This window comes from Aedes aegypti, chromosome 1, assembly GCF_002204515.2.
Source record: "Aedes aegypti strain LVP_AGWG chromosome 1, AaegL5.0 Primary Assembly, whole genome shotgun sequence".
Classification (NCBI taxonomy): Eukaryota; Metazoa; Arthropoda; class Insecta; order Diptera; family Culicidae; genus Aedes; species Aedes aegypti.
In genome coordinates this window covers 127837318-127852185 of record NC_035107.1, presented here as the reverse complement: position 1 = coordinate 127852185, position 14868 = coordinate 127837318, and the positions used below count along the sequence as shown (strand labels likewise).

Below are 14868 nucleotides of genomic sequence, written 5' to 3'. Positions count from 1 at the left end.
TGCCCAGCCCATCTATTGTTCTACCTGCTTCAACAATATGTTGTTTCTCCTTCCTTCCCATGACGCTTCGAGGAACTTCGTACAAAAATCATTCCATACTACTAAAACCAACATTTCAAAGAATTTATAAAAAGGTAAATTATGGTAATTTGAAAAATGCAGAATTCTTATACGTATGGTTTTGGATTTCTCAAATCCCATCAGGAATTCCTCAACAAATTTTCAAAGTAATGCAAAGTTTACCCAACGATTAAAACTCATTAAAATCTTACATTACGAATTTTACCACAATATATCTTCCATAATGTTCTTAAAAAAATACCAACAATATTTTCGCGTTAAATTTCTACAGTACTACAAAATAATCGATAATACACCCTTAAAAAAAGTTTGCTTGGAATTTCTAAGGTTAGGAAAATGGGCTCTACATTAATATGTTCAACATAGTATCATGAAACTGTGGAGTCATACAAAATGTTATGTAAGATTTTAGTAACAAATACTTTCAGTTGAAATTCCATCCATTTTAACACTAATCAATTTCTGTTATAGAAGACGAAGGAAAAAGAGCAAGAATTTTTGTAGTGAATCCTGCATGGACATTTTTTCTCTGAAATACATTGTCAACAAATTTCAGAAATTCTACGATATATTACTTGAATTAAACGACAGGAATTTAGTAATTTTTCGCGAATTATTTTTAAACTGCAATTATTAAAAAAAATACCAAAAAAGTTTTTTCAATTTTTTTTTTGCATGTTTATTTTTTATGGAGTGATTCGTAGGAGGAGTTTGTAAAGCAATTACCTAAAAAAATCTTAATATGGATAGCTAATACATTTTTAAATGTTATTTATGGAAGAATCCTGAGATTTGGAGAAATTGGAGTTATTTCTAGAGCCCGAAGAAATACTTGATGGAACTGTAAATTTAATAAAAACTTTCTTTGAAAATTCCCATTTGGTAAAAAAAATGTAAAGAAAAAACTCTCTGGAAAATACTTGGAAGAATCACTGGTAAATTTTTCGGAAGAATCTTAGGGAAACAATAATATAATTCTTTAAAAAACTCCTGAACTAATTTGAGTATTTTCGCGGAAGAGTTAAAAAACAGGTGAACGTATTCCGCTAGGAACTTCCTAGGAATGTTAGAGTTGAAATTTTTGAAAAAAAAAAAAAAATATTGAGGGTGATTACTAACTAAGTGATCTTGAAGACATTTATGGTGAGACTCCTAGATTTTTTAGTACTATTTTTGGAGAAATTCTAAGTAATTTCTAACAATCCCTAACAAATTATAAATGAACTGCCGGAAGATTCTTCGAACTTACAATTGGAATGTATATGTAATAAGTACGTAGAGGACTTTCCAGGAGAAATCATTAAAAGGATTTCTAATGCATTCTCTGGTGGAATTCTTCAAGAGATTTTTTTAATCCAATGTGTTCGAGCAATTTTCTGGTGAGATCAGAAAGCCTGGAAATGATTTTCCATTGGAATCCCAGGACAAACTCAGTGAAAACTAATAAATAAGTTCTTTAAGAAAGCACTGAAAACAACGAAAACAATTCATGAACAAATCTCCTTAGGAATTCTCAAAGAAATCTCTTCAAAGCACATGTTTAAGTACTTGCGAAATTCGTGGGAGAATCACAAAGGACATTCCTTGTAAGTTTTTTTTTTCTAGAAATCTTGACTGGATTACAAAATTGTAATCGTAATTGTAATGTTGTGCAAATTGAAAATAACAAATATCACTGATGTGCCGTGAAATAGAACAAAATAATAAATAAATAAAAATCCGTTGAAATTACGAAATTTGGGAAAATCCTACTTATTGCTGTTGACAGTACTTTAGAAAAACAAGTATTTGGTAGGCCCCCCCTAGGCCCCCTCCAGAAAAAAATCCTAGCTACGCCAATGATTATCCGTAACTGAATTATAACAAAATTTGCTTCTTTCTGTACATGAAAAAAATGGCCTCTTGTATAAGTAATTGTTCTCAACTCATTCGTAACAAATTGTGTAATAATTATGTTTTTAATTGAAACAAATTTCAAACAGATTTTTTTTATTATGACCTTCTTTTATTATGTTAGGGATCATTCAAATGTTATGTAACGCAACTGGGAAATGTCCATGGTAGAAACTAATTTGAATGCCACGGATACAGCCAAGCAAGCGAAAAGATGGTTCCGGGTCATTTGGCCGAATGCCATTTGGCCGAATGCCGTTTGGCCGAACGCCATTTGGCCGAAAGGGTCATTTGGCCGAACGCCATTTGGCCGAATGCCGTTTGGCCGAAATTGAAAACAATGGTGAACTACAGTTAGCATGAATTTATTATGAATTTCAAAGAACTTATTCAGCTTATTCATAAAATAGGAAATATCATCATTGATATACATAAGCTTTTTAGTGCTAGTTGAAGAAACAGTCAGAGCTGAAAGAAGAACATCCTAAATGTAAGCTGATATGCTAGTGGTAATAGCCACCAACAGATGTTTTGGCATCGCGTTTGAACTTTGGACAGTAACTGAAACAGTTTAAAACTTATTCGTCCTTCTGCTGGATCGGCTTGCTTCGATATCTCGTACCAAGTAATATATGTCATAGTTCTGACATCAACAAGTCTTGGCTTCTTCTTTTCACAACGGAGAAACAGTGTACTTCTTTGACGTTGCTATATTCAAGAAACGGTGCAGTGTTCAGTTCCCAAGTTGTAATTTTAATCTTGGAGGAGAATGACATCTCATCTACACTCTTAAAAATAATGAAAATCACTCCGGACGTAATTCGCATTATGACTGAATGGCACATTATGTAAGTGATGAAATGACGTAAAAATGGGTTCTGAAAGATGTATTGAAAGAAAAATGTAATTTTAGATGATGAAGGACATGAAAACGATGCCGCTATGATTGAAATTTCCCGAATCAGACACCATCGTATTTAAAATGAGACACAAATTCACGTCATTTGGCTCGCTTCTTATATGTGCATCCAAAAGACTTTTTTTTTTTTTTTTTTTTTTTAAATCTTTATTTGAGTGTATACATCCAAAAGACGTAAAATCGCATGATTTCGGAGTGTGTAAGTTAACCCTTGAGCTAAAAAAATATGTTTTGAAAAGAACGTATTTTAAGCTTTAATTAAATTAATTATGAAAAATATTTCCCTCTTGAAAGAACAGCCTATTAACAAAAGAAGGATAAATCTCTTATGAAAATTAAAATAAGTGCAATGCATATAATAATTTTTTTCACCAGTACAACAACAAAGAATTGCCGATGATTTAAAGAAAGAAAAATTCCCAATTAAAATATAAGGTCAGTCATTGCCGATAGTAATGGAACCAGTATAACTAGAAAGAATGGCCTATGTTTAAAAGAAGAGAAAATTACTGATGAAATCATTAAAAACACTTGAAACCTTATTACACCATTGGTAATCAAGTGGCGAATCAATCATCACCTCAGAGTTTTAACGTGAAGTGTGGAGTTCACAACTTCGTCCTGAATAAAAGGGTCGATGTTATCATTCTCTTGGAGCTCTTATATAGTGACAAACATGACGTCCCGTCACATCATAAAAATCAACAAATTAATTAGCTTATCAGTTATTTGGTCACACTTATGAATCCTACACATCAGCGTTGTAGCAATTTGATTTTTTTGTTCATGATTCGGCCAAACGGCATTCGGCCAAATGACCCTTTCGGCCAAATGGCATTCGGCCAAATGGCGTTCGGCCAAACGACATTCGGCCAAACGGCGTTCGGCCAAATGGCCGGACACCCGAAAAGATTTATTAGACCCAGTCTGTCAAAAGCCCGGGCCATATAAAATCTTAATAAAAAGAATACCAGGGTAATAATCGGTCTGATGACTGGTCACTGCCCGAGCAGCAAGATTGGAAAAATCCAATTCTCAGAATGTCGATTTTGTTTGAACGAAAACGAAACCGCTGAACACTTGCTTTGCAGCTGTGGAGCATTTTTCAATCAAAGGTTGTCAATATTTGGAAAAGGGTTATTAGAGCCCTCCGAAGTTTGGCAATGCAATCCAAACAGGGTAATAAACTTTATAAAACGAGTTGAGCCTAGTTGGAATAACGTGCTCCATCAACCATTGTCCACCACATCTCAATTGTGAGAGGATATTTGATGAGCACAAAATTAAATATGGGTCATACCACAATATTCCTAATTATTGGACGCAGTGGGTAGAAGGCTCTACAGACAAGGAAAAAAAATGTAACGCAACAGGGGGAGGGAGGAAGTCTTCCGTAGTGTAACGGTCCATACAATTTTTTTTTTAATTTTCCATAGTTCTGTAACGTGGAGGAAGGAGGGGGGTTCTGAAATTGAACAATTTTGCGTTAAATAATACTTCAATCATCCCTTATAATTTCTTCCAAAGTGCTTATTACAAAAATAAAAGTTTCATGCAAAAACTTTTTGGCTGGAAGAGCGTATTCCTGTCTCAAAAGTATTCAGGTTTTGTATATCAGTCAGTGAACATTTGCCATCACAATATCTCAGACTGATATGCGTTTTGTGGAGTCTTACAACAAGTTCAATGTCTTTACTTCAAAGTACGCCTATGAAAAATACAAAATCATTCGATTTTTCCGAAATATACATTTGGAAAATTGTTGTCCGAATGCCTATTATGGACCCTCCCGTGGTCTACACACTCAATCTCAGTTTATCTGTTCGGTAATATTTTTTACGGTGTCCGAACCGTAAATTACAAAAAATACCGAACTTTCCGCTTTTTCATTCGAATTTTCTGATGTTCAGCAAAAAAATTATCACTTTACTGAATTCGGTAACTATTTTAGCTGATCGTTCAGTGATATTCTGAAAATGCCGTACGAAGTCAGTAAGTTTAAAAAGTCAGTAAAATCAAAATACCGACTTTCAGTGATAATTATTTTTTACCGAATTTTTCGTTAAAATGCGAAGAAAACAAAACAGCACATGGGAGAATTTGACACAAAAACAATTACAGATATAGATTCTGCATCAGAAGTTGGTATGTGCGAAGCTGATGAGCTGCTTCCATACGAAACGCAGTTTTACCGTTTTACTTTCTGAATGCTGATTCCTGTGGGCTCGGTGCAAGGTAAGGAATGGATTATCGGCAGTATATTGTTTTATATCAAGATAATAGACATCGAGTGTATTCAAAAAGTCGTGAACTACGGAATCGAATCACAGCACCAATTTGTTGAGGTTAGGTAAGAAGCCGGAACTATGCACAACCTAAGACAAACAATTTGTTGCCGATTTTCAATTCCTTTCAGAGGTAACGAGCTTCTCCATATAAAATCATAATGGAAGTGCTTTGGATGTTCAGGGTGATGAATTGGGATTGGACCAACAAAAATATGGGCTGGAAGGGGGCTCTTATTCAAAGCTGAAAAAATCAGCAAATTATGGTAAACAAATAGGTTTAATTTACCGAAAAATCCAGTAAGAGACTGTAGAAAGTTTTTACTGACTAAACCAGCATATTTTATGACAGCTCGAGAATCTTGTCGATTTACGGAGCTTTCAGTTCTTCAGGAAATTACCGAGAAAACCCTGCTGTTCAAAAACCTAGTAAAATTTACCGACTTCGGTAATAAATTCTTAGTGTGTATAATTGGAATGTTTACAAATTTGACGTTTCCTATTATGGACCCTCCATTTGATTCCCATGAAATCCAGCTCGCTGCCGACGTGCCTATTATGGACCCACCTGGAAATGCGTATTATGGACCCTCTTGTGTGGTAACATTTACAAAATTGTTCAAATATCTGTATTTATGCTTCTCAAATCAAATATTTTGTATGAAACTGCTGACTAACAATGCAATCGAAGTTCACCCGGTAGATTTTCATAGGAATAAGGTTGCTTCGAGTGTTAATTTTATGTTTTTCTGTAGGGGGTCCATAATACGCAAAGGGTCCATAACCGGCATCGACTCCCTACTTGTCAATTTGTTTAAAAAAGGTCCACTGTACGGTTTAATTCGTTTTACAGGGTGTCTGTCAATTATCCGAACAACAAAATGTTGGAAAGATGACCTCAAATTAGCTGTGTTTTTATGTTCACCAAAATGGTTTTGATGAATGAATTTGATGGAACGTGCCGACAACGGACCAGTGCACGAGTTCATTACTTGTCGTTTGAGCGGAGCCGTGTTATTTACGTGACCATGGAAACTAGTGAACTCGGCACCGCTCAAACGTCAAATTAGTGAACGCGTGCATTGTTCCATTGTAGTTATTGCATCATGGCCAGATTCATTTCTTGAGTGCGTGCTTCGAAAGAAATAACCACAGACAAACATACAAACAAAGACAAACATACTAGAACAATTATCAATTTAAAACATAGTCACGTGAACATTTATGCCCAATGCTAAAAATACCTCATTTGGCCCACCGTGAACTAGGTGGCGGTAGTGAGCAAACGTCAAACTCTAACAAAAGTGATGCGAGCGCCACGTGTGGCCCGTCGGTCAACTACCAAATATTAGAATTGGGCGCTATTCTGCTGTACGATGAAAATAATTAGAGTGTTACGTCTGTTTGTCTGTGAAATAACGATGACTATTGCCGATCAGCTAGTATCACATGTTGCGTGAAAAATATTGCACAAAATATTATTAATAAAAAAAAAATTGTTTTAGAAGTGCACAACAATGGTTAATCGGTCTGATGTATTCTGAGCAGTCAATTCTTATTTTTCACGCGTTCTCTTATAATTTTATTTTTATTTATTTTGATACCGTTGATCCGCTTCCAAATCGGATTATGTGCAAATAACTCAGCTCGCCGCAATTTGTAATTATGTTTTGAGCATTGCTCGTCATCCATGTAACTTTCATGTACATAGTGTATTTATGTTATATGTTACTTATATGTTAATATAGGGTAACGTATATAATTTGGACATGCATATAATTTGGACAGGCTGGTCGTTCTATGCTCATTTACAATGAGATGATGAGGAATTTATTCACGGAAAATCATGTATTGCATTAATAATACACTATGCTACTTATCAATGATTGCCATTTTCATTACAATTACAAATTGTCGTAAAAAATATCAAAATTGTAAATTGTATCAACAGAACATCTGTGAAACCTACGAATGCAAGAGGATGTACATTTCAAGAACATACATTAAACGCAATAATAGCGCTTAGAATTGTCATTCATAAAAAGTTTAAAAGCGGAAATATGATAAAATATGTCCAAAATTGAAGCTAAGTTTATCTAAAATCTTAACATGAGTATATAAGGCATAAATCAGGTGGTGTCCAAAATAGATTACGGTTTTTGTTCAGTTGTTATAATTTGGCCATCTGATGAAAAGCACTGGAATGTCGCATGCATGCATACTTGCAGGCGTATTTCGTGGATCTGATGAGATTTGCTTGCATTTAATGAAATTATTGATTATCAGTAATATACACATCCAATTAGTGAAAAAATGCATAAGTCACATGTGAACTCTTAGAATATTATGATATGACCGTCTTTTTAAGAAACCATTGAATAGATATTGATATAACGCCTCTGTCCAAATTATATTCACATGAGGGTGTCCAAAATGTATATTTGATGTCCGAAATGTATAACAGACAGGCCGCTAAAAACGCTATTTTGGCAGCTAATGCTACAGTTTGTAAGCTTTTTCTCTCCAGAAACTCAAAGAACAATGATGCATTAAGCATACAAGTATTATAACATAACAAAATAATAGTATCTAAGGCGGTTAATCGATCGCCATTTCCAGACATATCCTTAGCCTGTCCAAAATACATAATTTACCCTATTAGTTGCAGTACTAGGGACTTTCGGAAATTCTTTAAGGATTCTTCTGGAATTCATGTGAAGGTCTACCGGACATCCCATGATGGATGATTTTCGATAGCAATCGATTGCTCTGAGATTCTTCCGGAAGTTAATCTAGGATTTCATATTAATTGATTCACTCTAAGACTCTTCAAGAAATTTCGCTGGGATTCTTCCGGACACCGTTTAGGGATGGTACACAAATTAAGTCACGCTAAATTTGAACTTTTTCGACCCCCTACCACCCTCCCCCCTTTGTCACACTTTTTGTATGAGTCCTCCGAAAATTTTGTAAGGCTTGTCACGCTTGGTTTGAACCCCCCCCCCCCCCCTGGAGCGTGACGTAATTTGTGCATAACCCTTTAAGGGAATCACCTGAAAAACTCTCCGTGTTTCTTCCATAATTTCCTTCGAGATTCTTTCGGAGATAAGGATTCTTATAAAAATCCTCCTGAAATTCTTCGGTAAATATCACTGGGATTCTTCCTGGAATCCCTCAAAAACTCTTTCGTAAATTTCTCTGAAATTATCCTAAAAATTCCTCTGAATTTTTTCATGTAATCGTCATTAAATCCTTTTGGGGAAATCCTTTTGAAATTTATCAGGAAATCCCTTCGTAGTTCCTTCATAAATGTATCTGTAGCTGTTTTGTCCCAAGATCCCTTTTGGACAATTCCGGAATGGCTTCTGGGATTCTGCTTGTATTTTATTAAAAATTTACAGAAAATCTTCAGATAATCTTTTAAGAAACTCTGTGGGACTCTCTCAAAAAACCCTTCTGGGATTCTTCCAAATTCCTATCGGGTATTTTTGCAAAAAATCCTCTGGAATTGTTTGTCAATTTAAACCCTCCTGGCACCTTCACATAAATCTTTCTTCAATTCATACTGAAATTATCTGAAATTATCCATAAATCTTCCTGTGAGAATTTCGAATATCCGTTTGGAATTATTCCAGAAATCACTCTGAGATTACCAAGAAATGTTTTTACGATTCTTTGAAAAAAAAAAAAAAATCCTCTTGTATTTTAAAACATTAGGAATCGAGAAGTTTTCAGGATTTTTTTTTGCGATTTATCAGTTAATTTCCATGAAAACCTTCTGGACTTTTTAATGGAATCTTCAGGAAATCCTTCTTGAACAATAATGGAAAAACCTCATAGAAAACTTCCGGACAGCCTCTTTAAAAACACCTCTAAAATCCTTTCGGAAATCTTTCTGAGGCTCCCCCGAAAATTACTTCAAAAATTGTCCGAAATTCTTTTGAAATTTATACGTTAATCTTTCTACAGTTCTTATGAACATCGCTCTAGAAGTATGCAGGAAAATTCTCAGTAATTCTTACAGATGTTTTAGTGGATTCTTCCAAAGAAAACCCTGGGAATTTCCGGAAAATCTTCCAGAAATTCTTCCGAAATAACTTCTGGGATTCTTTTAGATATCTGTGAAATATCTCATGGCATTTTTCCAGATTTTTACAAAAATCCTTATTCATTTGTTCCAGAAATTCCTCTGGATTTTTTTCATCTTGAGATGCTTCCGTAAACCACTCTTTAATTCTAATGAAACTCTCAGAAAGGTCTTCAGAGGGATTCCAGAAAGGTATTCAGAAGAGAAGAGAATAATTCTAGTTCCTGAAGAATCCCAATGGTGTTTTCGGTAGAATAACAAAATCTCAGGTAAACTCAAAATCAAGAACACTTTCCGATGAATTTCCAGAAGAATCATTGGTGAAATAGCAATGAAATGACAAGATGGATAGAATAGTCCATTTTACGAAACGACAACACTGATGATATTGCTGTTACTTTCACACGTTACGGCACCGCTTTCTGTCAAAATTGCATTCATAAAATGAGCGATCAGCTGTTCAAAAACGTCTCGTAAAATGGACTATCACAAGCGAGAGACGAGAGAAATGAATAGAAGTTGTAAACTTGTTTTAAGGACATATAGGAAGGAATCCCTGTCATGGCAGTGAAAATGGCTTCCTCACATATACAAACACATTTCTGGAAGTCCATATTATTTCTCAAAATATTTCACTTACCTACACTAAGTTCGCTCCCAAATTGCTAACGAGACATCAGAACACTATTGCCTCACGATTTCCGTAGTTCTAACACTAGTAGCTGGTGGAAATTTCATGAATCGTGCTAATTTCCAACGCGGACGTTTCACTTTGCTACAATTGTTTACACTTAACCGCCTGCGAACGAAGAACACTTTTCGTCGAATTTTACCACTTTCACTAAACGTAGAACCTCCAACACAGTTTACTTTCACTACTTGTTAATTGAAGAACAATTACTGGTGGATTTCTGATGGAAACAACTTGAAATTTCACCAAACCGTGCTAAAAACAATCACTTGATCACAGCATTTCGCTTTTTTATTTTTCTAATTTTACGCCGGCTGCTCGCTTGCAGGGCTGTCAGATACGTTGATGGTTACGTACGACATCAAGCAATCTTATTTAGTCGAAGGGGAAAAGACTCAAATTGAAGTAGCGATTACTGGCAACAACATCTTATCAATTATAATTTCACTATTACCAACTAATAGGAGAATATTTTTTTGTGTACCACTACTTTTATACAGTTATTAGTGGATTCAAAGGAGTTTCACCTTAACAGGGGGCCATATGTGTGAACACCACAATCGAAACGACAAATCGTTGCCTAACGTCCTATCTCACCCCACCGCAGATATTTTAGAAGCTTTCATCACAAAGATATTGAACTCGACGACTGAATGATAAAATTTGAAGCTATGCTTCCAATTACCCTCTAGTAAAATGAAAGTAAAAGATAAAAATCATGTCCAAAGCGAAAAACATAGTCTAAACAGATTAAACAATACACATAATGAATAACATTTATGTTTCGTTTGCATTTTCCATATAAAAAGTACCGTGATCCGGGGAACATTGATCATTTTTTTGAATATTTCTTAAATATTTCGTTTGAAAATGCAAATATTGCAAATTTTATATTTTTAAAACAAGTACTGCCACCCATAGCTCGTGACTATATACTGCATTTTGTTTTTTGAAAGATTGAAGCATGTATAAAAAATGTTTTAAGTGATTTTTTGATTTAGCTGATATGGGGTAACATTGATCACCTATGTAAACAACGTTCGGTAATATTGAAAATATCGTTACTTACTTAATTCATGGCCCCCGAAGCCGAATATGAAGGTCAAACGCTTACAAGTCATTTACTTTTTGAGTTATTTTAAAATTAAAAACACTTCGAACCACGGAATACGCCTAAAGGTAGGGGCCCAGATAGCCGTAGCGGTAAACGCGCAGCTATTCAGCATGACCATGCTGAGGGTCGTGGGTTCGAATCCCGCTGGTCGAGGATCTTTTCGTAAAGGAAATTTTCTCGATTCCCAGGGCATAGAGTATCTTCGTACCTGCCACACGATATACACATGCAAAAATGGTCAATCGGCAAAGAAAGCTCTCAGTTAATAACTGTGGAAGTGCTCATAAGAACACTAATCTGAGAAGCAGGCTTTGTCCCAGTTGGGACGTAATGCCAGAAAGAGAGAGAGAGAGAGTAGGCAATTTCCTAAGGGAATTCTATGTTCTTTACAGTAATTCGTTAATATTGCTTAATTGAGCATACTTATAAAAATTTTGACAACGGAATCGTTTTTGGCGATGCCATTTTTAGTAAGAACCTCATTTTCCTTGCTCATATCGTTTGCAGAACTTATGTGAGACATGAATCTTTGGTAATGTCATCCTTACCCATTGAAATCATTGTTTTGAAAAGTTTACAAATTTACGCATAATGTAAACGCAATTTTCGCAAAAACCCTCACTTACATTAGCTTATGAATATAAGAAAGAGAAGCACCATTCGTCATTTGGAAATGTTCCATCAATAAATGATGATACGAACTTTTTACGAGATGAGTCATTCCGATCAATGTTACCCCGCTGATCAAAGATACCCCGGATTACGGTACCATAAAACATTATATGACGATTTTCGCATTTTTTAATGGGCCATCCTGTATATTCAGAATTTTTCGTCCGTCCAAAACTTTCAATTGGATCCATTACCTAGTCGAGATATTGATATGAACTCCACAGTGCAAACTCTTTAATACAATAAGGAGGGTTGAAATCCTACATAGTGTTTAGCTTTATGCCAAAAAAAATGAGAACAGTATTTTAGGTATTCGTCAGCCAGCAAGCAAATCTTGGCTACGACATTGAAATTCGTAATATTCTTAAATTACACATTTCAATGATGTTTTATTACACGTCCCTACATATTTTACTTCGAAATAGCTACTCTTTATTCTTGGTTAGCAACTTGAGTGAATCATAATTTATCAAGTTCTGAATGGTGTATTATATTGGGAAGTGTTCGGCTCTGAGAGATCTTTAGTTGCCTAATAATAATTCCCATTTTGATTTCTACAATAAAAATTGCAACTAAACGAACAATTTCTCTTTTTTCCAGAAACTTCTTCGCTCGAAGAAATCCCGTGAGATTCGCGGACCGATAGCGTTCGCTCACAAGTTCATCGACATGACCACGGCAACCGTACCGTACTACAACCGCACAAACGAACGCAGCGAAGAAGTGCACGGATGCTATCCTGCGATGGGATACAGTTTTGCCGCTGGAACCACCGACGGTCCGGGTGCATTCGATTTCCGGCAGGCAATGCTCACCGACACCACCTTCTGGAATACGGCTCGGGATTTGATTGCGGTACCCACAGCGGAAGATAAGACTTGCCATGCGCCGAAGCCCATCTTGGTGGCTAGCGGTCGTACGACATTTTCGTATGAAACGCAACCGAAGATTGTCCCAATGCAGATTTTGTTGTTGGGAGACTTCGCCATAGCGGCTGTTCCGGCTGAATTCACAACCATGTCCGGAAGACGTTTAAGAAAGACCATCGAGGAAGCTTCTCTGGAAGCTGGTGGGAAGAAGGTTAAAGTTGTGGTAGCAGGACTATCGAATATGTATACAAGCTACGTTGCAACTCCGGAAGAGTACGCCATTCAGCGATACGAAGGAGCATCTACATTATACGGGCCACATACTCTTACAATCTATTTGCATCATTTCAACGCACTTATGAAAGCAATAATCAACGGAGAATCCGTTGAGGAAGGACCTTCTCCGCCGTTTGAAGACTACAAACAGATTACGCTCTCTACAGGGGTAGTATACGATGGGCATCCGTTCCGAATGTACTTTGGAGATGTGCAAGAACAGCCCAACGAGAGCTACACGCGAGGGGAAACGGTGCGAGCGTCGTTTGTGGCAGGAAATCCTCGAAACAATTTAATGCACGAAAAGACGTATTTCACGGTCGAGAAGCAGATAGGAGAGGATCAGTGGAAAGTGATAGCTACGGACGCCAGTTGGGAGACCAAGTTCAAATGGATCCGAAAGTCCACATTGTTTGCCTATAGTGATATCGAATTTGAATGGGATACGGGATTAGACACAGACGAAGGGATTTATAGAATACAACATTTTGGATACTGGAGATATATTCTGGGCGGAACTTATGCGTATAATGGTACTACTAGGAATTTTAGCATTTCATAGATAGGATAGGAGCTACAAAAAATGTATCGAAATTGTGATAATACTTCAGAAACAAGGACTAGTCAAATTAATAGGAATCTTTGTATTTATTATTGACGTTGATGACAATCCTTTACCTCACCTCAATATTTATGGTTGCTATCGATCTTACAAAAACTGAATGAAAGCATTTTTTCGCGTAAGGTGCTGCTCGACGTGTGATAGGGTCGTTTCTGATCGCCAGCGATGAATAATTGCAGCGTAGGGGAGCATGCTTAATGAAAAAAATAGGTCCATATGCCTGGGGTCTTCCTTAGCCGAGTGGTTATAGTCCGCGGCTACAAAGCAAAGTCATGCTGAAAGTGTCTCAGTTCGATTCCCGGTCGGTCCAGGATTTTTTCGTAATGGAAATTTCCTTGACTTCCCTGGGCATAGAGTATAATCGTACCTGCCACACAATATACGAATGCAAAAATGGCAACTTTGGCAAAGAAAGCTCTCAGTTAATAACGGTGGAAGTGATCATAAAGAACACTAAGCTGAGTAGCCGGCTCTGTCTCAGTGGGGACGTTAATGCCAAGAAGAAGAAGAAGAAGAAGGTCCATATGCACCAATGGACCGATGCACGAGTTCACTATGGACCAATGCACGAGTTCACTATTTGACGTTTGAGCGGTGCCGTGTTATTTACGTGACCATGGCAACGACTGAATTCGGCATCGCTCAAACGTCAAATAAGTGAACTCGTGCATTGGTTCATAGTGTAATATGGCCCTAATAACAGGATAATAGGTAGAAGGCAGACAGCTGGAGGTGACAGGTCAACTGCCAGCCGAGGCGGTATGTAATTAACAGTAACTGTTCGGAATTTCGAAAGCTCAGATTCCCTACCGACCATGGAGAAATTGAGGGGAAGGCAGAATTACGCGTTATGCAGCGTTTCCACGAAAAAGGCGCTTATACGCGAAGATACGTGGCGTGCAGTCAAACCGTTAGAGAATTCGCAGTGTATCCAGCTTGAGCTGGAGAAGCACAACTTTAGTTTGCTAAAGAACGACTCCACCCGTATTTTTTCATCAAACAAAGAATTTCCCATTTGAAGTACTGCGGCGGCTCAACATTAATGAGAGAAGAGCATCATTCATTTGACTAGGTGATGCCTTCACTTTCGCTGGTTGTTCGGAAGGTTTCTCTTGAGCAAGCTCCATTTTGATAATAAATCTTCGAGCTGTTTAGTAGAATACCTATAAGTAGATGAAAAAACCCAATTTAGTACTATACCATTTAATTCCACTAGAGTTTGTATCCTTTGACAGATACGCATATTTCGGCCTCAACTGTAAGGCCGTCTTCAGTGTCGTGTACTAGACTCGACTTGTTTATAGATGTCGTAACACTCACTCAACAGGGGCCCAGATAGCCGTAGCGGTAAACGCGCAG

At 36.7% G+C, this 14868-nt stretch overlaps 1 protein-coding gene across 1 annotated transcript in view; it reads left to right on the top strand.

Moving 5' to 3' along the window:
* The window catches only part of LOC5568674 (neutral ceramidase), a 42337-nt gene extending 28811 nt beyond the window's left edge, over window positions 1-13526 (top strand). The window contains exon 4 of the mRNA XM_021847380.1: window positions 12343-13526. Within this exon, the coding sequence (XP_021703072.1) occupies window positions 12343-13449 (1107 nt within the window). The 3' untranslated portion in view covers window positions 13450-13526. The remainder of the gene's footprint in view (window positions 1-12342) is intronic.
* The last annotated feature ends 1342 nt before the right edge of the window (window positions 13527-14868 follow it).